Source organism: Pezoporus flaviventris, unplaced genomic scaffold (genome assembly GCF_033815535.1).
Source record: "Pezoporus flaviventris isolate CSIRO_AGI_PZ_B2104156 unplaced genomic scaffold, CSIRO_AGI_Pfla_v1 ptg000009l, whole genome shotgun sequence".
Classification (NCBI taxonomy): Eukaryota; Metazoa; Chordata; class Aves; order Psittaciformes; family Psittacidae; genus Pezoporus; species Pezoporus flaviventris.
This window is the reverse complement of record NW_026892557.1, coordinates 4481707-4508771: the sequence shown is the minus strand read 5'-3', so window position 1 is coordinate 4508771 and position 27065 is coordinate 4481707. Positions and strand designations below refer to the sequence as shown.

General features: G+C 53.5%; 1 protein-coding gene across 1 annotated transcript in view; it reads left to right on the top strand.

The window, feature by feature from the left end:
* The window catches only part of AJAP1 (adherens junctions associated protein 1), a 36865-nt gene extending 15588 nt beyond the window's left edge, over positions 1-21277 (top strand). Inside the window, exons 3-6 of the mRNA XM_061450385.1 lie at positions 8924-9011; positions 11547-11789; positions 12758-12887; positions 17789-21277. Of these exons, the coding sequence (XP_061306369.1) occupies positions 8924-9011; positions 11547-11789; positions 12758-12830 (404 nt within the window). The 3' untranslated portion in view covers positions 12831-12887; positions 17789-21277. The remainder of the gene's footprint in view (positions 1-8923; positions 9012-11546; positions 11790-12757; positions 12888-17788) is intronic.
* Positions 21278-27065: the final 5788 nt, after the last annotated feature.

Sequence of the window (27065 nt, the reverse complement as noted above, 5' to 3'; positions counted from 1 at the left end):
TATAGCGCCGAAAATCTCCCAACCTACACACCTTTTGGATAAAAGAGTGGAACTGGCTGGACAGATTAGCGAGGGAGTACCGGTGACGAGCGCTGGCGCGAGGGCTCGCTGCGTGACGAGATCCTCAGCCTCATCTGCCCACCAAGGGGCACTGAGGATGATGCTATGGAGGCACCAAACCTACCACGGTCGGTGCCTCGGTGGCATTGCCCGGTTGGGTGTATGGGGTCCAGGGGCCTGGTTGTGGCAGCAGCACGTGGAATGTTGGCTCCCGGCATGTGCTGGCGCACGGTGATTGGAGTTGACTGCCGGGTTCAGGTGAGGCTGAGCCGGGGCTGCCGGTGTTGGTGTCGGCAGGGAGCCGCAGCCCCGGCAGCCTCCCAAGGGGCCGGCTGCTTTAATCTGCCAGCTCTTAGCTCTCATTAGGGCCTCTTTCCAGGGCCGCAGTTTTTGCTAATTAACTTCTTTGCGCCGAGTGGTGAATGCGATAAACTCCTTCCCGGGGCTAAAGGACCTCTTTGATCTGGGCCTGGCCACCCTCAATTGAAAAGAGCCAGAGCTCCAGATCTGCTTCTCCATCCGTGGCTGGGGCTGAGCACCCAGGATTGCTCCCGTGGGGAGCACTGAGCTGTCGCTCTGCTTTGGGATGAGCATTGCGGTGCCTGGAAGCACCGTCCGTGCCGATGCCGGTGTTGCTGGCGATGCGCCCATGCATTTTTCAGGCCCGGCTCCTCTCCGTTGCGTAAGCTTTAGCAGCTGGAAGTGTTTGTTCTCTGCTGGGAAAAACATATGGCTACAAATTAGGATTAGGTAACTTGCCTGTACTTCTGATTTGCCTCAGTGAGCACTGCCAGCCCTCATCCTGTAAAGTGCTGCACATCACAATGGGAGCCCGCGGTGGGGGCAGAGGGACGTAAGGAGGGAAGGATGCTGAGCTCACTGCTTGTGGTCCTTTGGCTTCCCCTTGGGTCAGGCTGGTCCCACTTGTTTGTGGCACCCAAGGGAGCTGGGGACCCCGTGATCCCCAGCACCCAGCAGCACCCATTCCCATTGGATTGGGTGCTGCCATCATGCTGACGAAGGCAATGCTTCACCACCATTCCCTCGCTTCCCTGCACGCGTTGTCAGGAAGGGATTTGCTACTGGTGGTGCTGGGGAGGGGGAGACCTGGTGATGGATGGGAGACCGTGGGGGTCCGCAGGGTGGGAGTGCATCACGAAGGCAGCAGTGCTCACTTAGACAAGCAGCGAAAGCAATCCTGCTCGCTTAGATCTTCCTCTCACCCCACTCCTCCTCGCTGAAGAAGGCAGCAAAAAAGCCAAAAACAATGTGTCTGTGAGTCATGAGCAGCAAAAAACAAGCTTAGAAAAAATCCCACAGAGTAGAAAACACTGCAGGTAGGGAGGAGAGGAGGAGGCGAGCGGATCCATGCGCTTTGGTATTGCTGCTCCATGCAGTGGGTGCTGCCAGGGATGCTCTGGGTCACCCAGTGCTCAGGTGCCTTTGTCCCGATGCCACCTCCGCCTGCCCGGCGCCTGGCAGCGTGCGGTGGCAGTCAGATGGGGACGCAATATGTTCACCCAGGCGTGGTTTGTGCTTATGCTTTCAGAAACGTGCTTCCTTTCTCGGGGGCTGTCAGAGTCGGTTTAGGCTGGAGCGTAGAAGGAGAGGAATAATTAACATGCCAGCATGCAGTGAGAGGGAAGGGCCGTGGGGAGCTTTAGCGGGGTGGATGCTCCCCGTGCGGGCTCAGCTCCTCCACCAAGGCTGAGCATCCTCCAGTACCGTGGGCTGAAAACAAGGAGAGAAGAGAAGAATGAATCAGAGAAGGCAGGAATTGTGCTGGCTGGGCTGTCCGAGGCTTTCCTCTCAGTATTATTAGAATAAAGCCGTCTTTAATTAAACCTTTAAAGTGCTTTATAAGGCAGAAGACTTTATGTGCCGTCTGCTGCTCTTAATGGCAGTTTGATTGCTGGTACACCCTGAGTTTGGCGCCGTGCTCTGCTCAGGATGGGGCAGAGGTGAGGGTTTAATAGGTGAGGGTGCTCTGGATGGGGGCAAGAGGCTGTGTGGGTGCTGCTGTGGGCCCCAGAACATCTTCTGGCTCCTTCCCCACCGCTGTCTGGGAGCGCATCGGGAATAAATAATCCTAAAGAGACATTAGCTTCCCTGCTGGGAGACGACCCTGCCTTCAGAAAGAGGGTGCGGGAGAGGGGGCGCTGGATGCGAGCAGATACTGGATGCAAAAGGCTTCAAAGGAATTAATTAAAGATAAAATGTGTTTAAAAGAAGACCCTGGGCGGTCGGGATGGAGCCGCCTCTTTGATCTGCTGTGCAGAGGCGTGGGGAGCCAGGGGCCGGACGGGAGGTGAGGGGCTGGTTGGTACCCCCTGCACCAGCACCCACTGGTCGCCCTCGTCGGGGGTTCCCAAAGGATCCTTTGTAAGGCTGAAGGGTGAGGATGATGGCTGAAGCAGGAAGGGAACGCATCCGTGAGCTGAGCTCTCTCTGGCAAGGGAGAAGGCACTGTCTCCTCTGGGATTAGCAGATGCTGTCGTGCGTGTGTGCCCTCTCCCACGTGTGCCTGAATGAGCCAGGAGCTTTCCTCTGCTGCTCTCGCAAGTATTTATTGCTCGGTGATATTTGCTGTAGCACCTGAGCAGATAAGTCCCAGTGTCTTTAGCTTAAGCCTCCAGGATCTTCATTCTTGGCAAGAATATTTCTCCGCAGCAGCAGGAGGAGGATATTCTCCTTTCATCAGTCCCAGCCCCAAATACCAGGAGGTTTCCAGGAACCATGGTGGGGTTTTTTTGCTAAAGAGCTGTATTTCACTTCAGCTCATTGGGCTGGGTCTCAGAGCTGAGCATCCTGGTTTACCAGGGAAAAACCAAGGGCCTTTGCCAGCCCAGATGCTGCTCCAAAGGCAAGAGGAGGGGGCTCAAGGAGGTTCTGTTGGTCAGGCAGCTCCAGGCTTTGTACCAGAGCAGGGTATTCCAGGACTCCTGCCATGTCTCCTCCCCTCTGTTTAACCCTGGTGTTTTCATAGGTGTCTGTAATTATTTTCCTTCCAAGCTATTAAACAGCAGTAGGGTTTGACTGATCCCCCCTGGGAAAGGCCGTTTGTGGCTGCGGTTGCAGCAGGACTGCCACAGAACGCTCTTGATTGAATTTTTCTGTCCGAAGGCAGCTTTATCAGCTGGATGAAGCTTTCAGGGATCAGATGCAGTTTCTCATGGCTGGGAAGCTGTGAAGCCTCTCAAGTCCAGTGGGTTTTTCCCAGCCTCTCTGCGATGTTCGGGAAGAGATGTCCTGGTGCCCTGGCAGGGATGAGGATGGGATGCTGAGCCCCATGAGAAGACCCCACTTTAGGGAGAGCCCTTTTGGCAGCCACTGGCACTGATGTCCCTGTGTCCAAAAGCAGTTGGGGACGATGCCCAGAGCAGGCTGGTGGCCAGTTGCCAGGTTCACGTGCCTCACTGACCAGTGGTCACCCACTGCACTGGCATTGCCCACTTCTGCCTGGAGATGTGGTACCCAATGCTCAGCTACTGCAGACTGGGGAGGCTCCATGGAGCTCAGCAGCCTGGCTATTCCCTACTCTGGGATCACTTGGCTCTTCCAGCCATATTCTGCCTGCTGGGATGCCAGCAGGGAGCCAGCCTCAGTGTCATGGGCTGTTGCTGAATCCCCCAAGAGGAATCCCTGTCAGTGTCCAAGGCGAGGTTGGACGGGGCTTGGAGCAAGCTGCTCTAGTGGAAGGTGTCCCTGCCCATGGCAGGGGTTGGAACTGGATGAGCTTTAAGGTCCCTTCCAACCCAAACCAGTCTGTGACTGTGTGAGTCCTTTGCTGGCTCTTGCAGGCAGCAGGTACTGATCAGCCATCATGCTGGGAGATGTGGGACTGGGCCGAGGTGGTGGCTCCGGCATCAGTTGTTGGCTTCTGTGTGGGCTTTGATGCTCACCGTGGAAGTGACTTAGGAGGTTATTTTGGCCAGGAACAATTGCCATGGCACCAATTCTGTCTGTATCTTCATTGTTTCCTTCTCTATAAGATCTTCAGCCACTCCTGAGAGCCAGCCCCTTTTTGATGCTCATTACTGGGAGCCCATTTGGAATGGTCTCTCCCCAGTTTAGTGTGATGCTTTGCTGAGGGAGAGGTGTAAATCCTGCTGCCATCACCACTTCCCTCTCCATCAGTCCTGCGATGCCGTACAAGCCCCACCTTGTTCCCCAGTGCATGCTGGCAGACCCAGCCCTAGTTTCTGTTTGGGAGATTTCCCTTCTTTTGGCATTTAGATTCAGACTGGGAGTTGTGGGAAGGCTGAGGCAGAGGAAGGAGCAAGGAAGGCATCCACGTGGCGCTTGTGCAGGAAGGTGCAGCAGGTTTTTGGAGTGTCTGTTGTTTTCTACCACTGAAGGTAACTCCGATTACACTCTCCAGAATCAAGCAGAGCTGTTTTTCCCTCTCTTAATGTTATGCAGCTCCGAGGCCTTGACGAGGGTCTTCAAAGAGTTGCAGCTCGTAGCTGTTTTTATTGGGAAAATGAAAAATACGGGCTCCCTAAGCAGGGCTGTTGAAATAAAGGCCTTGGGGGATAGAGGTTCTCTTTGTTTTTAATTAAGAGCTTATATCTCCTGTTCGCTGCCGTTGCGCACTTCTGCAGCAGCAGACATTAGCCTCGAATGGATTTTCTCGTGGAATTAATTCCGTTGATGCAGAGCTGTCCGGGAGCCGTTTCAAAAGGTGGCCGGAAAGGCCAAAACTCAGCGCTTTCATCTCGCTGGCAAATAGCTGGTCTTTAAAATAACACAAAAACCAAGCCCCGGCGCTTGCTGGCTTGGAGGAGATGGGGTTTTTCCTGGGATGCTGGGGCTGTGCTCTGCAGGTTACCGCAGAGCTGCTGCCCCTGGGGAGCTGAGGTTGGGTTTCTCGCTGCAGGACGGGACCTGAAGTCCCCATTGAGAGCAGAGCTCGCTCGGACAGTGCAGCAGTGGAAAAACCCAGCATTCTTTGAGTGCTTGCAAGGGTTCAAAGAGCGCCTTTGAAGAGCTTTCCCTCCTGGCAGGCGACACGTGAATTTCTGCTGCACCAGCAGAAGCGCAGGGGTTTGGACACACTTTCAATTCCATTAAATACTCCTCCTGTAATTACCCTCCGGTTAAATGGTCACTGCGTCAAATTGCCTGGTAAAAGCCTGGTGAGAGGGAGCTGCTCGTGGTCCCTGTGCAGGGATGAGGCGCTGGCAGCCGGTGCTGAACGGGACGGCCACTCACCAATGCCATTCCCAGTGCCAGCCCTGGTCCTGCTGGCAGCTCCTTTCTTCACCGCTTATTAAGGTGTAATTAAGGGAGCACCGTGTCTGTAGCTCACTGGGATCCAAGCTTTGCCATGTGCAGTGTTTGCTGCAAACAAAACCAAGCCACCGGAATTCCTGCTTCCATGTTCTGCCCTGCAGCTCCCTCCATGTGCCGGGGGCACGAGCTCTCACTGTGAGCTACACGTGTGCCAGAAGGCTTCCCGCACTGGTGGAGGAGGGTAATTTTCCTTTATGAGCTATTGATTTTATCCTCCAGGTCCCTTTCCTCTGGACAGAATGGGCTCCTAGGGCTGTGTTTAAAATAATGCAGTGGTCTTTGGAACCATCTCTCTCTTTCCTCTCGCCTTTTCCCTGTGGGTGGTGTCCCAGATGGGATGCTCCCTTCTCTCATGAATGTCCCATCCATGAGCACCTTCTCTTGCAGATGGGGTGTTTCTGTTGGATTTTGCTCTGTGCAGTTCTGTACATTCCTGCGAAGGCCTAGGGGAAAGGATTTGAGATATCGAGGAAAGGATTTGATATATTTACAAAGTAAGAATAAAGAGCTGTTAGCCTTTATTGCAGTGGGCACTGCTATAGGGATTCCTAGGAAACCATCCATCAGGTCCCTTTCCCTGTTTCCATCACTGCCGTGCTTAATGCTGTTGGGAAAGTGATCTCCTGTCCCCTTGAAATCCCTGGGCTCTGGTGCAGAATTAATATGCGATGTGAAGGAACTTTCTTCCATGCTGGTACATATGGCAACTTATGTATGTGATGGAGTCTAAAATTATCCAGCCCTTCTTTAAAGCCATGTGTCCTGCTCCAGAGAGCTGCCATGCTTCCCGGCGCTCAGCCACCTGCAATCTGTTCTGCCTGCGCCTTCCCCATGATGTAAGTGCAGGGATTAATTGCATCCTTCGGTTCTCCCGCGTCCTCGCCGTCTCTGCCTCTGCACCTGTCTTTGCAGGTCTCATCCCGACACCGCTCCTGTTCTCAAAGGAATCGGGCACTGGGCTGGGTTTGGTGTATTTTTAGAGCCTTTCCCTCCCTCTTTGTTGGCGCTGTCCCACTGGGACCTGCTCCAAGATTGCCGCGAAGGATGCGCCGGCGCCGGGGTGGGCGTCACTCCTGACCCGGCACACGTGGCGCGGGCTGGGAGCTGCTGGCTGCGTTCCTCGGCCCCATCGGGACACGGCTCCTCTCGCATCCATCCGCCAGGTTCCCAAAGTACAGGGTCAGAAGTCTTCTCCGTGCCTCGCCTTCGGGAGAAGGCGTTATCCCTGTGAATTCCCTTGGGACGTGGAAGCAGGAGGCAGAGCAGCAGACTCAGCTCTGGCTCTGCAGCAATTGTGGGGAAGCTGAGGCAGCCCAGTGGCTGCTTCCCAGTGTCGGGACCTGATGGAGCTGGTGCAGGGGTGTTGGGTCCTCCCTGTCCTCTGCCACCAGGTCCCCAGCCCTTGCGGTCACATCCTGACCCGCTCTGTGTCCTGACAGCCTTGGTGGTTGAGCCAGTTGAAGTGTAATTGGGAGGAAGTGGAGGGAATGGGTCATTTGCAAAATAGGTGCTTGAGTTGAGGGAGAAAAGTAACCTTGGCATGTTCCTGTCCCTCTGTGCTCAGCTGTGCCAGGGTGCGGGTGAGCAGCCGTCCGTCTGTTCATCTCATGGCTCCCCAGGGAGGGAATACGTGGCTGGAAGCCTTGGGGAGCAGAACGAGAACCCCCAAATACATGGGGGCTGCAGTATCCTGCATCTGCTGTGTTTTGGGCCCTTGCCTTCTGCTGTCTTGGCACTGGGACCGTGCCAGGACCCAAAAGCCATCATTTCAGAAATGTTTGCCTTCAGGAAGTTGTTACTCCTCCATCCTGCCTCTAGAAAACCCCTTTGCTGGTGATGTCTGCCATGTCCCACTCTGGGCAGCATCCTGTCCTTAAACCCATCCAGATCCCTGCTCTCTTCTCCAGCTCTTATCCCAGCTCTCCATCCTGTATCCACTGGGAAAGTGGAATAAGCACTACAGGCTGCTGGGTGCGTGCTACATTTCAGAGCCCCTTCTGCTTTAGTTTTGGAGGTGAGTACTCTTGGTCTGCCGGACACCAGAGCACTGTGGTCACCAGGTGGGTTCCGGGCCATCGCTCCTGTACCTGGTAACGTGCGTTCCCTGCTGGCGAGTGCTTCCTGAGTGCTGGCCATGCTTTTTGGACAGACTCCCCAGAGGTGACCTTGGTTTTGTTGTATTAAACTGTCAAGGCTGGCATTCCGGAGCGGTTGATTTACAAGCAGCATTTCTCCCTTGATGAGTGTTGTTGGCAGCGTGGGAGCAGGCAGGGACCCGAACCCCCCCGGGGCACAGGGATGAGCAGAGCTGGGTGAGATGCTGTAATGAGTTCCCAGGGAGTGAAAACTTGTGTCCTGCGAGAGCAGCAGGCGTGATCCCAGGTTTAAAATCCCACTGATGAACCTGGCCTCGCTGGGGCTTGGGCTGCTGCTCAGTCTCCTGCGAGCCTGCCTTGAGTGGGGTACATGGTGCTGGAAGCCAGGGAGCCGCAGCATGGCCCCAAATCCACTGCTTGGGAGTGTGGGAGAGCGCTGGGCGGCATTCCCATAGGAGCATAGGGATGCTCTGTGCGAAGTCCCTGCAGAGAGTGGTGCTGAGGGCTATGGAGGGGGCACAGGCTGTCCCCAGTGTGTCTCTCCCAGGAGGGTTTTCCACCCACTGTTGCTGCTGCTGCTGGGAAGGGATGGGTGTACATTGAACAGCTGGGTGGGCAGCGTCTGCCCACCTCATGGAATCCTAGACTGGGTTGAAGGGAACTGGATCCAGCTCCAACCCTTGCCGTGGGCAGGCACACCTTCCACTAGAGCAGGTTGCTCCAAGTCCCACCCTCATCCTCACCCATGGACAGCGGTTGGAAGCCTGTGCGGGCTTCCATAGGGAGAAGCAGCCATGCACACCCGGGATAGCTGGGAGTGCTGCGCATGTATTGCACAGGTCCATGTATACGTATACATGGATGAAACTACAGATGTAAAAAGCTGCTGCTTTTCCTGCCATGCCAACACGTACTTACTTATTAAAAATACCATCCATCAGGAGCTGCAACATCTGTTTGTGAAAAATAGCACATCCTTGGGCCACAGCCAGCAAAATCATTTCATTACGAAATTGCAACTGTAAAGCAGCACAAAATCACAAACATACTGTACATCGAGATGCTTTTGTTTCCAAACTGCTCATTAGGACTGATACATGAGCCAAAATTATACCCTGTTTAAGGTGAATTAGGAGAAAATGAGCCCGTCCGACCTTCTAAGTGAGCAGCAGTTAGTGCAGTAATTATTATCTCTGGTTAATCCTGCACCCACTGCAAGGCTGCGCTCACGTTTCCCTTTCTGTCCCGGAGGGGATGCGGCTTCACATCTCTTCCGTTCTTCGTGCCTAATTCGGGCTGACAGGGAACATACTTGAGAGGATAGGAAATGAGAAACTGGGCTTAAAGATGCTTCTCTGTAAGCAGGGAGAGGATCAGGTCTGCCGGGGTTGGGAGTGGCAGGGGCTTTGCTCATCCTTGCCGGGATCCCCTTGGCTCCCATTCCCATTCCCTCTCGTTTCCTCTCTCCGCAGGTCTGGCGGTTCATCAGATAATCACTATAACCGTGTCCCTCATCATGGTCATAGCCGCTCTGATAACAACTCTTGTCTTAAAAAACTGGTAAGGTCCCTCCTGGGCTGGGGAGGATGGCGTGGGGATGGGACAGGGTGGGGATGGGGGAGTCCTTTTCATTAACAGCTCTGGGTGCTAACGCCTGCAGCATCCACCGGGGTGGCTTTGGAAAGGCATTGCAGGAGAAAATGGGGTTTTGCAGTGGGATCTCCAAGGGGGGCTGAAGCCCCTGGGTTTGCTGTGCTTGGGGGCTGAAGCCCCTGGGTTTGCTGTGCTTTGGGGCTGGGGTCAGTGGGTCCCACTTGGGGCACAGGCACAGCACTGCTCCAGGCTTGAGTCGCTGCCACGTGATGCCACATGGGGAGGTCAAAGTCATGCGTCTGGCCACAGCAAGAGCTCCCTCAGGGTGCCAGGACCTGCCCCGTGCCTGGTGGCACCTCCTCAGCAGCCTTGCTTAAGCAGCTTTGCTGCTGCTCCTTAAATCCCCAGCCTGGCTCAGCCAAGCAGTTGAGTTGTTTCCTGCGACCCCAGGGATGCAAGGGCACCTTCTGAGCCCCTCGGATGCTGCCGGGTTGAAGTGTGCCCCATCCCTCCTGTGCTTCTCCGGCTTCATTTGCTCCCCTTTATTCTCTCAGCGTGGCTGGGCGTATGGCAAAATAGGTTAGCGCTTCGCTTCAGGCACTCGTGGCTTTACCTATTTTCCCAGGGAAACTGGCCTACTTTGAGGTCAGTGCTGCCGGTCGAGGGATTCGGATGCAGCCCTGGGCCGGTGGGAGAGCTGCCGTGGTGGGTTCTCTCCTCCATCATCTCCTCCCGCCCACCCGAGCTCTCCATGGGCACTGCAGCAAATCGATTCCTGCACCCAGGAGGGAATTAGAGAAGCGGGTGGAGGAAGAAGCCTGCTCATTCCCCGGGATTAGAGGAAAACCTATTTGCAGGGCTATGGAGGCATCTTAATCTGGGCAGAGCTGTAGTGCAGCATTGCAGCCGGCCACAGTGCGGGGTTACTCGCCCTGCAGCCGAGCTTGCTTTGCTGGGAGCGAGCCCATGGGGACACATCAGGAGTGCAGCAGGGGATGCTCCTTTCTGTGTCTCGGATGGGGTTTACTTGACAAAACTTGCTTACTGGAAGTAATATTCCAGTGAAGGAACAGGGGAAATACTCTGTCAGAGGGTTTTCTCTAATAGCAGTCGTAAGCCGCATGTATCATTGATCTGGCTGACCACAGCTTAGCAGAACAGCTCCAGTAACCTCATGCTGAAGCCGAAAAGGGCAAACAAGTAAATACAGCAATCAGTGAGGAACAGAAACTGTTTACCATGGGTAAGATGGGGAAATGAGCAGGGAACCCCCACAGACAAGCCCAGTCCACGTGTCCCAGGCAGAAGGCAGCACCCCATGAGTTTGCTCAGCTCTGGCATTTGCCGAACAGCTTTGGTGTTTTAGGGCACATGTTGGGCTGCCCCCGGTGCTGCTGGTACAGGCAAGGGCTGGCCGGTACTGGTCCCCTTGGGTGGGAGGTGAGTGATGGCTGTGCCACACCAGTGTCCTCCTTGTTGCTGCTGCAACGTGCTGGGGGAGCTGGTGGTTATTTCAGGGGCTGTCTCTTTGGGTTGCATCAGCCAGTACAGGGCAAGACTTGTCCCAGTGCTGCTGCTCCCCGGCTGCCGCTGCCCCTGGAGCTGCGACCTTCCCAAACTCCAGCATTGCAATAAGCACTGTCAGTCCTGCTCAGGGTAAAAGTGACATCTTAATTAAATCAGCATCCAGCCCCTTAAACAGGACCAGCCTGACGGAGGGCGGGTTCCTGCTGCCTGGTGCTCTCCTTGTTCCCTATGGACTGAACCGGGAGCAGTGATCCTAGGGGAGTTAGCGGGAGGCAGTCATCCCTGTGCTGACGGGGAGGGCGTCAGCTGTGCCAGGCTGGGCTCCGAGCTTATTTATCCCCATAAGTTAAAGCCTTCGTGTGCCTCCCAAATGGGAAGCGTTTCACTTCGTTGTTCTCCCCTGCATCTTCTCACTTAAAAGAAGGCTTTCGTTTCCTGCAGGTATAAAGGAATGAGTGGTTAAGTCATTCCTCTGATGCTAAAAAGCCCACATCTAAAATTAAAATGTGATCCTTAAAACCAAGCCGAGCCAAGTGACTGCCTGATTGTGGCTGGTCTTCCCAGAGCACCCAAATCCTTACCTAGCACTGAGCGAGGCAGAGCTAAGGAATCCTTACCTAGCACTGAGGTGTAGCTGAGGAATCCTTACCTAGCACTGAGGTGTAGCTAAGGAATCCTTACCTAGCACTGAGGTGTAGCTAAGGAATCCTTACCTAGCACTGAGTGAGGTGTAGCTAAGGAATCCTTACCTAGCACTGAGGTGTAGCTAAGGAATCCTTACCTAGCACTGAGGTGTAGCTGAGGAATCCTTACCTAGCACTGAGGTGTAGCTAAGGAATCCTTACCTAGCACTGAGGTGTAGCTAAGGAATCCTTACCTAGCACTGAGTGAGGTGTAGCTAAGGAATCCTTACCTAGCACTGAGGTGTAGCTAAGGGCCCATAAGATGAGTTTATGCCCCCCTTCCTGTCCCCAGCTGCGCGCAGAGCGGGCGCCCGCGGCGCAACAGCCACCAGCGCAAGCTGGACCAGCAGGAGGAGAGCTGCCAGAACCTGACCGACTTCGCGCCCGCGCGCGTGCCCAGCGCCCTCGACATCTTCACCGCCTACAACGAGACGCTGCAGTGCTCCCACGAGTGCGTCCGCACCCCCGTGCCCGTCTACGCGGAGGAGGCGCTGCGCTCGCCCGGGGACTATAAAACCACCTTCAATGGAAACAGGTAAGGCGGGATGGGGAGAGCCGTGCCGGTGCTGGTTCCCAAGGGGAGATGCCCACTGGCTTCTCCCAGCTTCCTCCGTCTCTCTGAACCGTGGTGCTCGTTGACGGACGTTGCTCAGTGACATCCTTCCTCATCGGCAGGATGAGGGCTCCACTGGCCCCATAGGCAGCTCCATCCTCAGCGTCACCTTAGAATATCACAGCATCATAGAATGGAGTCTTAGAATCACTGGGCTGGAAAAGACCTTTAAGATGATCAAGTCCAACCAGCCAGCCCTGGCAGTGTGGAGTGCCGCACGTTTTCCAGTTCCCGACAGCACGCAAAATGCTGCTGGACCCAGCGTCCAGCATCCGTGCTGTCTGCTGAGCGGCATCACGGGAGCCGCTGGGTTGGGAGTGAGCAGGGTGATTAATGGAGGAGCCAAATGAGCTCTTAGTCTGGTGTGAAATAATGATGCTTTAACGAGGGGGCTTGGGAGCAGCTGGTGGCACAGGGCGAAAGCACGAGCACTTCTCTGCATGCCCCATGTCTGTCAGGAGGGATGCTCAGCAGGCCTGGCTCCCCGAGCCCATTCACTGGGTGCTGCTGGGGTTTTACCGTGCTGTAGATGCGTGTCTCCCAGCAGAGGCAGAGGGAAAATCAGGAGGGTTTTGAGGGAGGAAACGAGCATGCAGTGCTCTGCACAGCCTGGCTGGCCGTGGTGGACGTGCCACCCCCAGCTGGTGTCTACCTGCATGAAGGAGAGAAGCCCGGAAGCCAACAGCCTTTTAACCAGCATCTGCGTGCGCATGGGGTTGTGCTTTGCACCTTGCTGGTTTCCAAGGCCGATAAGCCCATTCCAAGCGTTACTTTAGAGAGGTGGTTGGTTTTGCCCTCTAAACCAGCTGACTTGTGCTGCAGGCCACCCCAGCTTGCTCCTGGTGTGTTACATGCCAGCATCCGCAAGCCCCTTTTTGTGCTCACTGCAGACCCTCTTCTTCTGACCGGCATCTTATTCCCGTGGCCTTTGTGTCTGAGAAATGGTTTGAGATCTCCTGCTGACTGGCCGAAACCTGTTTGACTTCTGGGGCAGGGCAGACGCCATCGGGCTGTTTTCTGGTAGGTATCGCGCTCCCCCCACGCCTGTCCCCTGCCTGTTCCATGCCTCTCGTCCCCTGCTCACGTGCGGTTCCTCTCCTCCTGCCTGGTGCCGTCCTCCTGCTCCTGCTTCTTTCGGGATGTCAGAAACCACCTCCTGGGATGCCCACAGGATGCTGTGGATGGGATGCTGGGTACCACAGAGGTGAATTGCAGTCAGGCCAGAGCAAAAAGGCAGGGACTGAGATGGATGTGGATTTAAGAGTAATGGGTCCCTGGGGCAGCCTTGAACTTCAAGCCTGATCCTGTGGTTCCAGCCCACCTCGACAAGCAGTAGTAATTTCCATGCTGTGAAGTGGCCTGGTCTGTAATTAACCTCTTGTTGCATGATGGACAGCCCAGCTCGTTCATGAGTCATGCAGCTGACATGCACGCTCCCTTGGTACCCGAAAGCTCATGTGATGATGTTTGCTGTCATAAACACTGCCATGTGAGGGTGCTGGGGTCCTCCTCTTCCTTCTCCTCATCCTCTTCCTCCTGTGCCATTCCTTGCCCTGTGGGAAGTGCATCCTGCAAGCCCACGTGTGCAGTCCCTAGCAGCCAGGTTCGCACCTCAGGTCCTGCTGTGTTGTGAGATGTGCTGCTCTCAGGAGTACCCTGTTGGGGATGCTTTCCTGGTTTGGAGCTGCTTTGAGCCGTTTTTCCCTCCTTGTATTGCTGTTGAAGGCAACAGCAGGAGCAGTTAGGGTTTGTTGCGTGGGGCTCACTGTGGGGCACCGGTGCCCGTCTGAGCCACGCAGTCAGGTGAATTAATGGGTCTGTCCCACATCCCTGCTGTAATGAATCATATATTCAGTGTAAATGAAATTTGCAGCCTTCCCTGACTGCAGCTTGCTCAGAATAGCCTGCTTAACATTACACTCAGCTATTGAACCCAGAAATATAATTAGATTAGAATGGAAGGGAATAAAAAGTTAATGGTCTCGGCTGTGCTGGGGGCTGGCGGTGTCTGGGCAGCTCAGGTGAGGTGTGCACAGGGAGCACAAGGCACAGAGCAGGAGTTCACCCATCGGCCCGCTGGTGGCTTTGCCCATAGCTGCCATCAGCAGCTCTTGTGCCTGAAGTAGAGGGAAGGAGGATGAGCAGCTCTGAGCTCTTGCCTGCTGTGGGAAGCCTGTGCAATTCCTGCCCGAAGTCCTGTGAATCTCGGTGCCAAAGACTGCTCCCTGGCCGTCTCCACAGATCTTCTTCAATAGCCCAAAGCCATCCCATCATGCCTTATTAAATCCTTGAAATTCTCATTGACCCGTTTTCATGGAATCCATAAAACACGTATTGACGCGCTCTGGAAAAATCTATCTGAGTCGTACCTGGAGCATTAGCTCCATAATAGGGTTTCAATTATTTATCCAGCTCTGGACGCTAATGTTTGGTTTCATTAATGTTGGCAAAGTGAGATTAATCCAAAAGCTGTTCTCTGCGTGTGTACATGGACGTGTGTGTGTTTGCACCGGGTGTTTAGGGAGCACACAAGCATAAGTGGTTCATCACGGTGAGAGCCAGGCGGCTGCCAGAGATCCCTCCTGTGTGTGGGGAGTAATGGAGCACGGCACAGGTACTGCAGAGACTGCCCTCGTCCCAGAACGGGGTCAGCCCAAATCCTTTGGAAGTCAGAAAAGGGTCACTTAGTATTTTTTCCGTGCTGTACTGTTTCCTACATCTTCTATCATGATGTGCTTGGTAGGTTGAGGACCTGCCAGGGTCTCAGTGTTGGTGTCTCCTGAGGGGGCTTTACTCTGCTGGCAGCATCTGGTTGAAGGATGCGTTTTGCATGAATCCATGTGTGCCAGCTGGGACATCCCGCAGGCAAAAGGGATATTCCAAGTTGCACATGTCACTGTGTGAGGTAGAACCTTCCCAGAGAAGGCATTGGGTTAAGCTCCCTGGTAGACTGTCTCCCTGTCGTTAGGGTGGCCTTGTGCTGTCACCGTACGGATGCTGCAGGAGGATGGTGGGATGAGGATACCTTTCCAGCTCTCATTTCTAGAGGAGAGGCTGGTGGTGAAGTTGATGCTTTGGGCTGCACCTCTTCTGGAGAGATCAGTGTCTTCCTGGCTGGCTTTTCCAACAGCAGCAGCAGCACATCCTGGAGGCAGCAGTTAGTGTTGAACCCCTGTCCCTCAGCGGAGGAGGAAGGATGCTCTCCATCCTGGCTGGAAGGGTTGTGTGCAGCATTCTCTTCCCAGCCCCTTTCTCTTGGTGTGTGCAGCATGAGGGGGGCACCCCAAAGCCAGGGGGCAATCCTCACTCTGCAGGCACACGGCCATGCACCAGGAGGGGTTGGACACTGCGCTGGACCCCGTGCCAGCAACCTCACTCCATGGAAAGGCTCAAAGCCTTTTACAAGGTTTAATTGATGGCCCTCCACAGCTCCTAGCCGTCTAACAAGCAAATTAGTCCTCTGAACATGCAGAGTCAGAGCTGGAGGCGCGAGACGGACGCAGGGCAGAGAGGGTGTGAGGACATTTGGACTAGATGAGCACCGGGAGGCCGGTTGGAGTTTAATGTGCACTTTGCAGCTGGCAGCCCGTCAGCACTGTGCTGTACCTAAATGGCAGCCTGGCATTTGAGGGTGCTGCTGGCAGCATAAGGCTGTGCGGGTGCAGGCAGCAGATGTAAGGGACCGCACCATGGAACCGTCTCCAGCCTGGAGAGCTGCAGGCAGCGCTGAGCTCGTGTCGGAAACCTGGTGAAGCTCATCTGGTTACACGGCAAGCAGATGTTGAAGTTATTTCCTGGGGTCAGATTCATCCGGTGCCAAGAGGAGTGATGGAGAGCGTTCCTGTGCCTCTGGCACGGTCCCTGCTGAGGCACTGGCAGCTCCGTGTGCAGATGCAGCCACAGCATGGCCCGGGGCTGGTCTAGGTGAAGAGTAAAGCAGTCACTTATAGCATTTGTGCCAGGCAGCTCAGGGATTATCTGCATGGGGGTTTAAGAAGCAAAACTGCCTGTGCCCTGATCACAGTAGATGACAGAGGAGATGCGGCAGAGGCAGGAACAGCCGTTCTGCAACCCAAAAGGTGAAGTTTGCTGGAGGCTCAGGTGGCTTTGGCTGGGCACTGCAGCAAACGGAGGCAGTTTTGGTTTGATTTCATACTGTCTTTGGGGCTTTCTGAAATGAAGTTTGAGATTTCGTGTTGTTCTTGTCCTTAATCCCGCTCTCTTTGACTGAAAACCCCATGGAATGAGATTATACAAAAATCTGTAAGGTTGATCAAGCGCTGACCTACTTTGCACAAAGAGAGGCTGTTTGGAATACAATACAAATTGTACGTCCTGCAATGCATGCGTTAGATAGGATTCATCCAGGACTACGTAAACATTCGGCATTGCTGTTAGGGAAGTGGCCATCCGGGACCTGAAAAATCATCCTGGCTACGGTAACATTGATCTGACCCCAGCTTTTGCACAAGGTGGATAAAATGCGCAGCGCTGTGTGGTAATTCCACGCTTTGAACACAGCGAGCAGCTGCTGTGATGGCCCCGTTCTGCCTAACAACAGCAAATGGTTTGTATTAACATTAACAGATAATGAGTCATCATAAAAAATCCAGGCTTGTCTTGGAGGAATAACAGCAGTCCCGGCACAGCCCCGGCGTGGGAGATTAAGGACTCAGTCAAATCTGTCTCGCTAATTAAGACTCGAGCCTTGTTCTTGGAGGTGGTGAATATTGGGCATCTTGCCTTCAAATAATGCTGAGGAAAGAGCCCTGGAACAAAAAGCCTTCCCAGGGCTGGTAGCCAGCTTGTGTGGCTCAGGGCAGAGCTGTGGACCGAGGGCACTGGATGGGGATGAAGCCCACACATGGGCAGTGGTCTCGAGACACTTGGATGCATTACAGTGTGTAACACTCCACACCAAGTCATACTGCATGTGAAGTGGATGCATTACAGTGCGTAACACTCCACACCAAGTCATACTGCATGTGAAGTGGATGCATTACAGTGTGTAACACTCCACACCAAGTCATACTGCATGTGAAGTGGATGCATTACAGTGCGTAACACTCCACACCAAGACATACTGCATGTGAAGTGGATGCATTACAGTGTGTAACACTCCACACCAAGTCATACTGCATGTGAAGTGGATGCATTACAGTGTGTAACACTACACACCAAGTCATACTGCATGTGAAGTGGATGCATTACAGTGTGTAACACTACACACCAAGTCATACTGCATGTGAAGCAAGCAGCCACACACAGATGATGGGGAGTAATTGCCTTCACATGGAGGTTTCAGGATTATGTAGGGAGAGAGCTTTCGGAAGGCAGCAAATAAACAGCTTAAGAAGAACTTCTGTAGGATCTCTGGGTTTGATGCTTAACCAGTTCCATACTGATCTCTTTAGGGCATCTAACTTTAGGGAATTTTGTTAGTGCTCATCACTGTCTTCTCACCTGCCAGAGCATTCGCTGCTCTCAGCACAAGTATGAACAACCCCAGGATGCAAGGGGGATCAGGAGGAAATAATGCTTTGGAAGAGGTCCTGAGGAAGTAGTGTGCATTTAGACCCACCTCTTCCACTGCTCATCAAAAGCATCCCCATCCCATCACGTGTGCCCTGCTCCAAGGGCTGCCTCAAGGAACGTGGCTGAGAATGGGCTGGGAAGGGCTGAGGCTTCAGTGGGGAGGCTGAAGGAGTGATCCCAGTCCTGATCCCACCACAGACTGGTGTCTGGTCACCAACACCCTGCTTCTTCCATGCCCATCCCCAAGGGTGCCATTGGTGCTTGTGCCCCTGAGCCCTGCGGGGAGGCGGGGGAAGGCTCCAGGGGATCACCAGAGCAGCAGTGCAAGTCGTGGTGCTGTTCCCTTGTCATGATTTAATCTTTCTTTTTCTTCTTGTCCTTCACAGGATTCCATTGGTGAACCTGTAAAAAATATACAAAAATAATGGGTTACCTGTACCTACCATTTCTGTTTACCAGTAGGAGACTCAAAGAGCAGCGTTCTATGGGCCAAATCTATTTTTATACAAATGAACACGCCTGTAGGGAACTGCGATGGACAGAGAGCGCGTTTGGTGGGGAAGAGGAAGGGAAATGCGTGAGCAAAGGATCCCGTGAGGAAGAGGAGCCGGCGGGGGACTGAGGGAAGGGCTGAGCGCCTGGAGCCTGGACGTGGACGTGACTCTGAACCTGTGCCAATAATACCATTATGTGCCATGTACCGATGCAAAGGCTTGGCGAGAAGCCGAAGCCGAGTCGCTAACGCCTGGAAAACATTGTGGAGGACGAGTGGGGCGTCTCTTCTGGTGGGGTCATCCATTCCGGTCCATCCGCGTACATACATGCGATACGTGTAGAGAGAAAATATATATATATATACACACACAACCACTTTTTGTACTGTAGCAATTTTTGAAGATCTTAAATACTCATTTTTAAAGAAGATGTCATGGGCTAAAAGTCTCATTTCTTTAACACGCATTATACAAACCAGGTGAGCCGATGTTTTCTACTTTGGCAGCTTGCCTTTTGAACCTATATGTGTATATATAGGTAGACATATATACATATATATACGTGTGTGTGTGTATGTATAGACATATATATGTATGTATACATATATATATATATATATATAGTTTTGGTTCCTTTTGGAAATGCTTTTCCAGCAGTTGGGACGTGACCATGGCAGGGTCAGCCAGGGCTGCAGTGCCTGGTGGTTGCTCCAGCCACAGGAGGGATGGCGGGATGCGCTGGAGCCTGGTCTGGAACGACAGGAGGATGGAGATGGGCTGGGATTCTAGCTAGAAGGCTGCGTCTGGGCCAAATTCACAAAGTGCATTCCTGCTGTGGGAGGTCGGAGGAAGCGGAACGCTGCGGCGAGGGGAGCGGGCAGCAGAGGAGCTCCCCTTTCCTCCATGCGGGATGCTGCAGGCGCGGGGCGGATCCTGCTCCCACTCCCTATGGACCCTGTCCTCGAGGTGGTGTTCCCACACCATCGTGTTCCCAGGAGCAGGGCGAGCGGGAAGCGAGCAGGGAGCAGCTCGAGGCGGTGGTGAAGGGTGTTTCCAGACTTGTGTAGCCCGATACATCATTGGGGTAGGGAGGAAAGCTCCAAAGCCTGTGTCTGCCGTTGTTTTACTGAGCTAAGTGTGATGCCTTGGGGATGGCTGGGAATAGGTTTTAGGTGTGGACTTCTGAAGGATGGGTCTCTCTTTGCACAAGAGACAAATTTCAGGAGCGGGATGAGGGAGTTATATTGGAAAATGGCTTCTGAATTGGCCATGACACCAAAGCTTGCTCAGCCCTTTGTGAGACACACGAGAGGAACGAGCCCATTGCCTCCTCACCCATTCCAGGGCCAGAGAGCTCTGGGGAGCCTCTTCCTTGAGAAGGGAATTTTGCCCACGGTTCCAGTGGCTCCGGTTTGGTGTGTTGCTCATCCCGGTGCTTGCAGTGGTACCACTGGGCTGTGGCACTAAGACAGCTCCCAGCTGGGGTTGGGCTGCTTCAGCATTACCTGGGTAGGAGCGACAGCAGAATTCAGACCAAAGCCCTCCAGTTCTTTTTGTAATCTGCCCTTCGTCAGTACTAGCGCCTTTTAGAGTTGTCCGGATACGCATTCCTACTCATCCCTAGCTGTTCAGCCCCATTCCCATATTACAATGGACAAAAAGGCAGAAATTCCTGGTGTTGCACATAGCCACGTGTGCAGTCTCTTGTTCCCGTATTCTTTTCTGTCCTTTCCTGATGGAATTGCACAGTCTGGATTATCTTTCCTGAGTTCTTGGGAGCTGCCCCAGGAAGAAGTCTTCCTTGCCAGACCTGATGATTACCTGTGGACTTTAACCAAGCGTCTCCAAAGGCGTTGGCAACATTCCCTGCAATTCCAATGAGACTCCAGCATCGCCTTTGGTGCTCTCCACACTGGGGTCACTGCTAACCGGCAGCCAGGGAAGAGGAGAGGGGTTCCCGTTGCTCCTGGCCAGGGTTTCATCCATGGTCCTTCTGCAGAGCTGGTTTCTACTGGGTGAGCATAGGCAACGCGTGCATCCCTGGGGCTGGGTGTTGTTGTTGGGGGTATTTAACAGGGCTGGGTCCTGCATCAGAGCAGAGATGTGCTCTTTTTGTGTTTCACAAAGCCAACCGTTCCATGATGGGGCTGGGCACTGGGCAAAGGGGTGCTGCTGTGTGGCTCATGTCTGGCTCTCTGGGACATTGGGTGGATGTCCCCACCTCTGCCCCTGGGGCAGGAGATGGTGTTTTGCTGGAGGAGTGCTCCCCGAAGCTTTAACCTTCCTTGATATCTGCCAGGAGCATTTCCCCTTGAGGTGTCCCTGGGGTCTGCCTTCAGCTGGGGGGTCCTGGTGCTGCTGCTGGCAATCTCACGTAGACAATGGGGACCTTTGGGCTGCAGTTAATAGCATAGAGTGCTACCTTGCTTGGATTACCAATGCCCTCGCTCCACAGCAGCCCAGGGGAGCTCATTGCAGTGGGGTCAGCCAGAACTCATGTGAGAAGTGACCACTCCACAGTGATCCATCATCTCAGTATGCCAGAGCCTTTGTGTTTTACTGATGTGCCAGAGCAGCCCCTGCAAATCTCCCTCGCTGGCACAGGGTTTGAGTTCTCCTGTATTTGACTCTGCTGGCATCAATCCACTCCAGCTCGGGAGCCGTTGCGCTGCACCCATTGATCTTCCGATTTAGCTGTGTGTGCTGGCTGCACCCAGGAGTTCTTGCGGGTGTTCCAGTGTAATCTCAATGGCAATTTGACATCATAAAATACACCTCAGCTCCCTCGTTCCTGAGCGTTTGAAGGAGCGTTCTGCATTTCTGTGTGTATGGAACCGCTGCCTGAAGGGGAGGTGTTGGGCAGAGCACAGGCAGCGGTGGTGGTGATGGCGATGGAGATGTGCCCTGCCCCAAGCCTGGCACCCAGCTCCTGGGCGAGGAAGGGGAATTGTGTGTGTGTGTATCTGTGTGTGTGTCAGGGAAAGAGAATGCAGGAGAATAACTGACCCCAGACAGCAGGAGCAGGGGTTTGAGGGCAGGACTTGCACGAGCTTTCCACATTGTCTGCAGAAGAACACGTCCTGGTCACCAAGAGATGAGCGGTGAACTGGGGAACAAAAGTAGATGCACAATCTTCCCTTATTTATAAGGACCAACAGCACTTGCACTTTATCAGAGAAACCCTCCCATCCTATGCATGCAAGCACACCAAGGGACGACTGCCAGGAGGAAGAGAAGGAGGGAAGGAAGAAGGGAAGGGCCGGAGCTGTAACTGCTGTGATTTATGAGGCAGGATCCTTGCAGCCCAAGGTCTATCATAAGAAAGAGAAACGAACAGCAGTTATTTCATTCCGTGCTATTGATGAAAGCCAAAAAAAAAGAGAAAGAAATGGAACCAGTAAGTCACTTTTTCATGGCATAGACCATGGGCAGCTGGGTCTTGCTCCTGTGCGGGGACAACAGACTTGTGCGTGTTTGGAGAATTAAGAATTTGGGATTTTAGGGATTTTTCTGCTCTTTTTCAGAAGCTGAGCCTCTTTTCCCGCCCAATAGCATTGCACGGGCAGCAGGGAATGTTCCACCATGGGACACGGACCCTTTGCACTGCCGTGGATTGAGCGAGGGCTTGCAAGGGGTGAGGTGATGGCACAGCCCTTGTGAAGGTCCCTGCTGTGCGCGGGGGTCACCTCGCTGTGCTGGGGAGCTGTGGGTTCCTGTGGTGGCACTCAATGGATGGGCAGTAAATCCCGAGGAGCAGCCTGGACGTGGCATCAGGCAAACCCCATGCTCCAGCGTGCCCTTTCCTTGGAGAAACAGAGCCTTTTGTGTTTTGTTTCCTTGTGGTTCTGGCAGGTTGAATGAAAACCAAGTTTTGCTCCTTGCTTTGCCGTAAACTCCCAGCTTGCTGCTTCTTGGTTCTTTCTTTTTGGTTCATTTTATGGATTTCTTAGCCCAAGTAGCTCCTCAGAAACACATCAAGGCTGCCAAAAGGCTGCCGCATCCCCCAGCCATGTAGTGCTGTGTCCGTGTGTTGCTTGTGGCTCTGTCTTAAGAGAGAGGATGGTTTGGGACGAGCCCTTCTCACCACCAGCCTGTGCCAGGAGCTGTCTCTCCAAAGCTGACGCTCACCATCACCGTCTTCCCAGCTAGAGACAAGGGCAGCGGGGGGCCGGGTGGGAGGTGCGAGGTGGATTTTGGGTTAACCTCTTCTCCATGGGCAGCTGGTTGCGAAGGAAGGTCGTTCAGCTAAAATGGTAGTTAAATAGTAGATATTCTACACATATTCTATATTTTGTACAAAAAAAAATAAACTAGAACAAAAATATATATCTCTATCCTATCTCAGCCCACCCATTTCAGGATGAATGTGGTTGGAATTTTCCTTCAACCAGGTCTAAAATCTATAAGTGATTTTTATCAAAACCAGCAAGAAATCCCTCCCCATTTCCAAGCCCCTGGGTCCGGTCTCCAGATCCCACGTAACGCTTCTCACACATTTGTAAGACTTCTTCTCAGCGTTTGTAGGTGCATTTTTAACAGTGTCACGAGTGGAGATAATATTTACTTTGAGAAAACGTACGCGTTGCACAAAAGATGTACACTAAGGGCACAGATTTCTGACCCAGATTCTTCTATTTTAGGTTCCGAGGGTTTTGTTTTTTTCCGTTTGATAGGACACGTGCAGTTGGAGTTTACACTTCATTTTTATTTTGCCAAAAAAAACGTTTTCTAACATGAGACAGCGTTTCCTTTGTCACCGGTTCTACATCACTGAGTGCTTCTTTCTTTTCCCTGGGAAAATCCCGCGCGGCGGGACATCCGGCACGCTGCTGCAGGGGATGCTGCGGGGCCAGGACTCCTCTTCCCGAGTGGTTTTTAATTTGTCTCTGTACTTGGAAGCTGTGTACTTGGAAGCACTGTAAATGCCACCCTATACCGATCTCCCTGTGTATATTTAGTACTCTGATGTTGCTATTAAAACTGATATGAGAACCGCGCAGCAGGGTGCTGACTGGGTTCCTCTGCGGTCCATGGCGGGGGGGGGGGGGGGAATGGGGGAGTTTGGGGGGCTTGGAAGGGAGAAACCTCCTTGGTTGTACACCCTTCTGGGGCAAGCAGCTGAGAAACAGCCCTGCCTTCATCCTGGGAAGTGGGTCTTGTATATCTTGGGAAGGAGGTATTGCACAGCCTGGGAAGAGGGTCTCAGCATCCCCACCATGGAGGCACCCCCATCCAAGCCCTGTGGCGGAGGTGGGAGCACAGGGTCAAGCAGTGGGGACCCATGTGTGTGTGTTGGGATGGTGCTTGAAAGAACAAAGCCCTTCAGCAGGGCGCTTAGGGAGTTAATGAAACATCACTAATGAGGTTTTAAACGAACAGCTCTGCAGCAAGGTGAGCAGGCGCTGGGGAATCTCTTACCCTGGGTGTATGTTGTGCATAAAGAGGAATTTGGGCTGTGAGCACTTGTGTATTAAAATGATGCTTTTTGTCTGCAAATTGGGTTTGCAGTGGGTGGTGAGGGGTCACACTCGGGCTGTCGTGTTCCAGCCAGGGCTTGCCCTGCTGTTGCTCAATGGACAGATGGAGCTGCAGAGCTTTGGAATGCCACCTGACCTAGAAAGGGGGGAAAAAAGCTGTTTTCAATGTCCGTGTCAGCTTTGAGGAGGGATGACCTGGGCAGGCAGAGCTCGGCACAGCCACCCACTGCTTGTATCTCCCACAGTGCCTGCTAGCACACCAAAGGAAGGACCAGAGATGCAGCCTAGCCAGATCCTCCCAAAAAGCTCTCTTCTGTGGGAAAACATGTAGGAAAATGAGGAGGGACAAAGTGAGATGCTCTTCATTGCAGGGCCAAATTGCCAGCTTAAATCACTGTGACACTGTGTACAAGCTAACAGGGTGCGAATGGCCTCAGAGCTGCATATATCAGCCAGAGAACTCTGTTCATTTCCAGGTACAAGTGGGATTTCAGGGCATGAAATAGAGTGTTGGGATCTCATTCCTTTCCCTGCTATTTATCACAGCCAGAAACGTACTCACCAGCGATGTTGTGAGCAGAGGAGTGCAGAGGAGGAATACTGTGCTGAGCCACGTGGTGTGGGAGAGGGGACATGGGGAGCCGGACAGCTCGGATGGATGCTGCGCGGATTGTGGTGCTGCAGGAGCAGGCAGCAGCTCTGGTGCTGCTGCTTGGGTCACTTCTCATGCGAGTGAAATGATGCTGCAGAAGCTCCTGCCGAGCCCGTTGAGCTCAGCCTTCTGCATTGCAGCCAAAGGGGAGAGCCAGCCCCGCATTGCCGGATGTCCCTGTGCCCTCCAGCACCCATCGCACCCAGCACGGAGCTAGGAGCATCCCCTCCTGCTGCTGCTCACCCTGCCACATGGTGAGGGCCAGGGCACAGCCACCGCGCTGGGTTAAGGTGCCTGAAGCGGTCCCTTGGGTCACCATCCCCTTCTCAGCGCTGGAGCTGCCCCTCTGCATGCTCTGAGGGCTGCCTCAGCCCGGCAGCGGGGCGAGACTGGAAAATGAGGCTGGAAACAAAACGCGAGCGCACTGATGCCACAGCACACAGCTCTGTTAAAAAGTGGGACTAAGCATTATCCAAGTTTAATTATTGTAATTATACCGGGGCGAAGTAATTGCTGGAGATATTTTAAGCATCAATCGACATGCTATTTTGAAAAGCAAAGCCCTGATTTATCCAGGGCTAGGTAGTAACCATCAACATGCAACAGGGAGGAGCCCACCGAGAAAGGACTTTAAAACTGGTTGTATCTTCTTATTTGGGTTGGAGACAAGACAGGGGAAGGTAGAGAAGGATCCTTGGCTATGGGGAATTGGTCGTGCTGGCATCCCTGTGTCCGACGGTAGGAGCCAGGCTCCCAGCATCAGGCTGGGCTGCAGGAGCAGCATCAGCTTTGGGATGAGGAGCCGTGCGTGATGTGGTGACAGCACCTCGGCGGTGGCTTTGAGGAAGATTGGCTGAGGCTGGATGATGTAGCGATGCTGAAATCATTTAAGCTTGTTATTGTGGTTTCTATGGCTCTCTGGCTGGATGTAACAAATTGTCTGCATCATTTTCCAGATGGATCGTTCTTAAATCATCCAGGACAGGCTTCAGGGCTCAGCACTGAAGCAGTGGAAGGCACTTCAGCTCAATAAATGCTGGAAATGTGCTATATTGAGTGCTATTTCTTATTAAAAGTGGAAGTACATCATCCAAGCTGATGGGTCGGTCTCACAGCCAAGATCTCCGCGCTTCGCACCCCTTCTGAGTGCCAAGCTCCCCGCAGATGGGCCATGGAGGGAGCCATGTGAGGGTGCCTGTGCCTCTGCAGTGGGTAACGGGCTCAGCCAGCAGCTCATCCCTACCCCCGGCCTCTTTCCCCACGGATGGAACCAGCCCGCAGCGTGCATCCCACTCCAGGCTCATGGCGCGGCGTTTGGCCATGGACTTGTGTGCCCAGTAAATGATGAGCGCTGAGAGAGCATTTTATTACTGCCAGGCAGTTTGTGCTAATAAGCAGTTCGAAACAGCGAAGCCTCTCAGCAGAGGGATGAATTATTATGGCAGGAGAGCGTTGGAAAGGAAGAGCCCCGAGGGGGCTGCAGCAGAGGAGACCTGCAGCCAGCACAGCCTGCAGTGGGGCTGGTGCATGGTGGGCTTGGTCCATGGTGGCATCAACCCACGGCTGGGTGTCTGCTGCCCGGCGGGGATGGGGAGCACAGGGGCTGCCCACAGCTTGTGCTGGAGACTCAATGGGATTCGTGTTGTCTCCTGAGGACTCAGGAAACGCGTGTGCATGCGATTCACAGGTTTCAAGTGCCAGGCTGCTGTTAGCTGTAATCTCAGGTTTTACTGACACTGATACAACCCAGGACCCGGGACCCGTTCAGCTCTGCCGGGAGTGACATGCCTGTATGTTTTTAATAAACTTCCCAGAATGAAATCCTCGCCGTTCCCGTTCATCCTCCGAGCATGATATTAAGTGAAAACTGACATCTATCTTAGTTCCTTGTCAGGCCAAAGCGAGGACAGAGTTTCTTCAGGGTTGTTGTTATCTTCCCCTTGCAAATTCACAAGTGTGCGTAAGTGATGTGATGGGAGCAGGGGACGGAGGCAGGAGCTGATGGCTGTCATAGGAGCCTGGTCCTTGCCTGTGCCACACTGAAGGACAACAGGATGTGCAAACGAAAGCCCTGTGGGACCTGGAGCTGTGGCCCCATGTGAAGCCCCACACGAAGCCGAGGTCAGCAGCACTGGAGCACACTGCATGGGGTGCTTTCTTGGTGCCCAGCGAGCAGGGTACCACTCCAGCAGCGATGCCGGGGCAGCACATCCACCTCAGTGGATGAGCTGCGTTCTCTCAGGTGCGGTATTTATTGACCTGTCAAAGGGCTCAGACGTGGCTGACTGCACTTTCCCCCTGCAACAATTGATTTGAGTTGGCTTGGATCAGGGAACAGTTGATTTCTTTGCCCGATACTCGTTCTGGCGTTCGATAGTGCGAGTGTTTAGAATGCATCACCTGGTTTCACAGGCTGGAGAGCATCGCCCGGTGTTTCCAGTGGGCAACGTTAACGTGCATGGGCAAGTGTGGCCTTGGGGCTTTAGTTTCCACAGGAAAAGCCATACTTAGGCAATGCTAGTTCAGCCTCTGGTTCACACTGAGTATTTGTGAGTTCTCTGCTTATCCAGAGGACTCCTCTGTTCTTGATGGTGATATGGGGCCAGCCCTCATCCCATTTTTGCTTGAGGAAAGGGATGCGCTCCATGACAGCTCCATGCATCCCTTGGAGTCTCCTCTCTCCAACCTCCCTGTCTCCATGCCCACAGCATATTGTGACTGGCCATCCCTAGGCTGTGCCATGAGGGACAAAACTCCTTTGGTCTCAGCTGAGCTGAGCCAAGCTTGATGCAGGGAGTCAGTGCCCAATTACCAGCACATCTTTCTCTTCTTAAGAGGCTGGCCAGCACTTTGCCCTGCATCTATAAAAAGCACAGCTTGATATTTGTTTTTCCCTATCTCTTTCTCATTCGTGTTTTCCTTCTCCTTGCTTCCGACCCCGTGCTGACGTCCAGACCAACAGCTATACGCAGCGCAGTGGATCGCAGCCAGTGCCATTTATAAAACAGTTTTGTGAAGCCATGAGAAGAGCAATATCCAT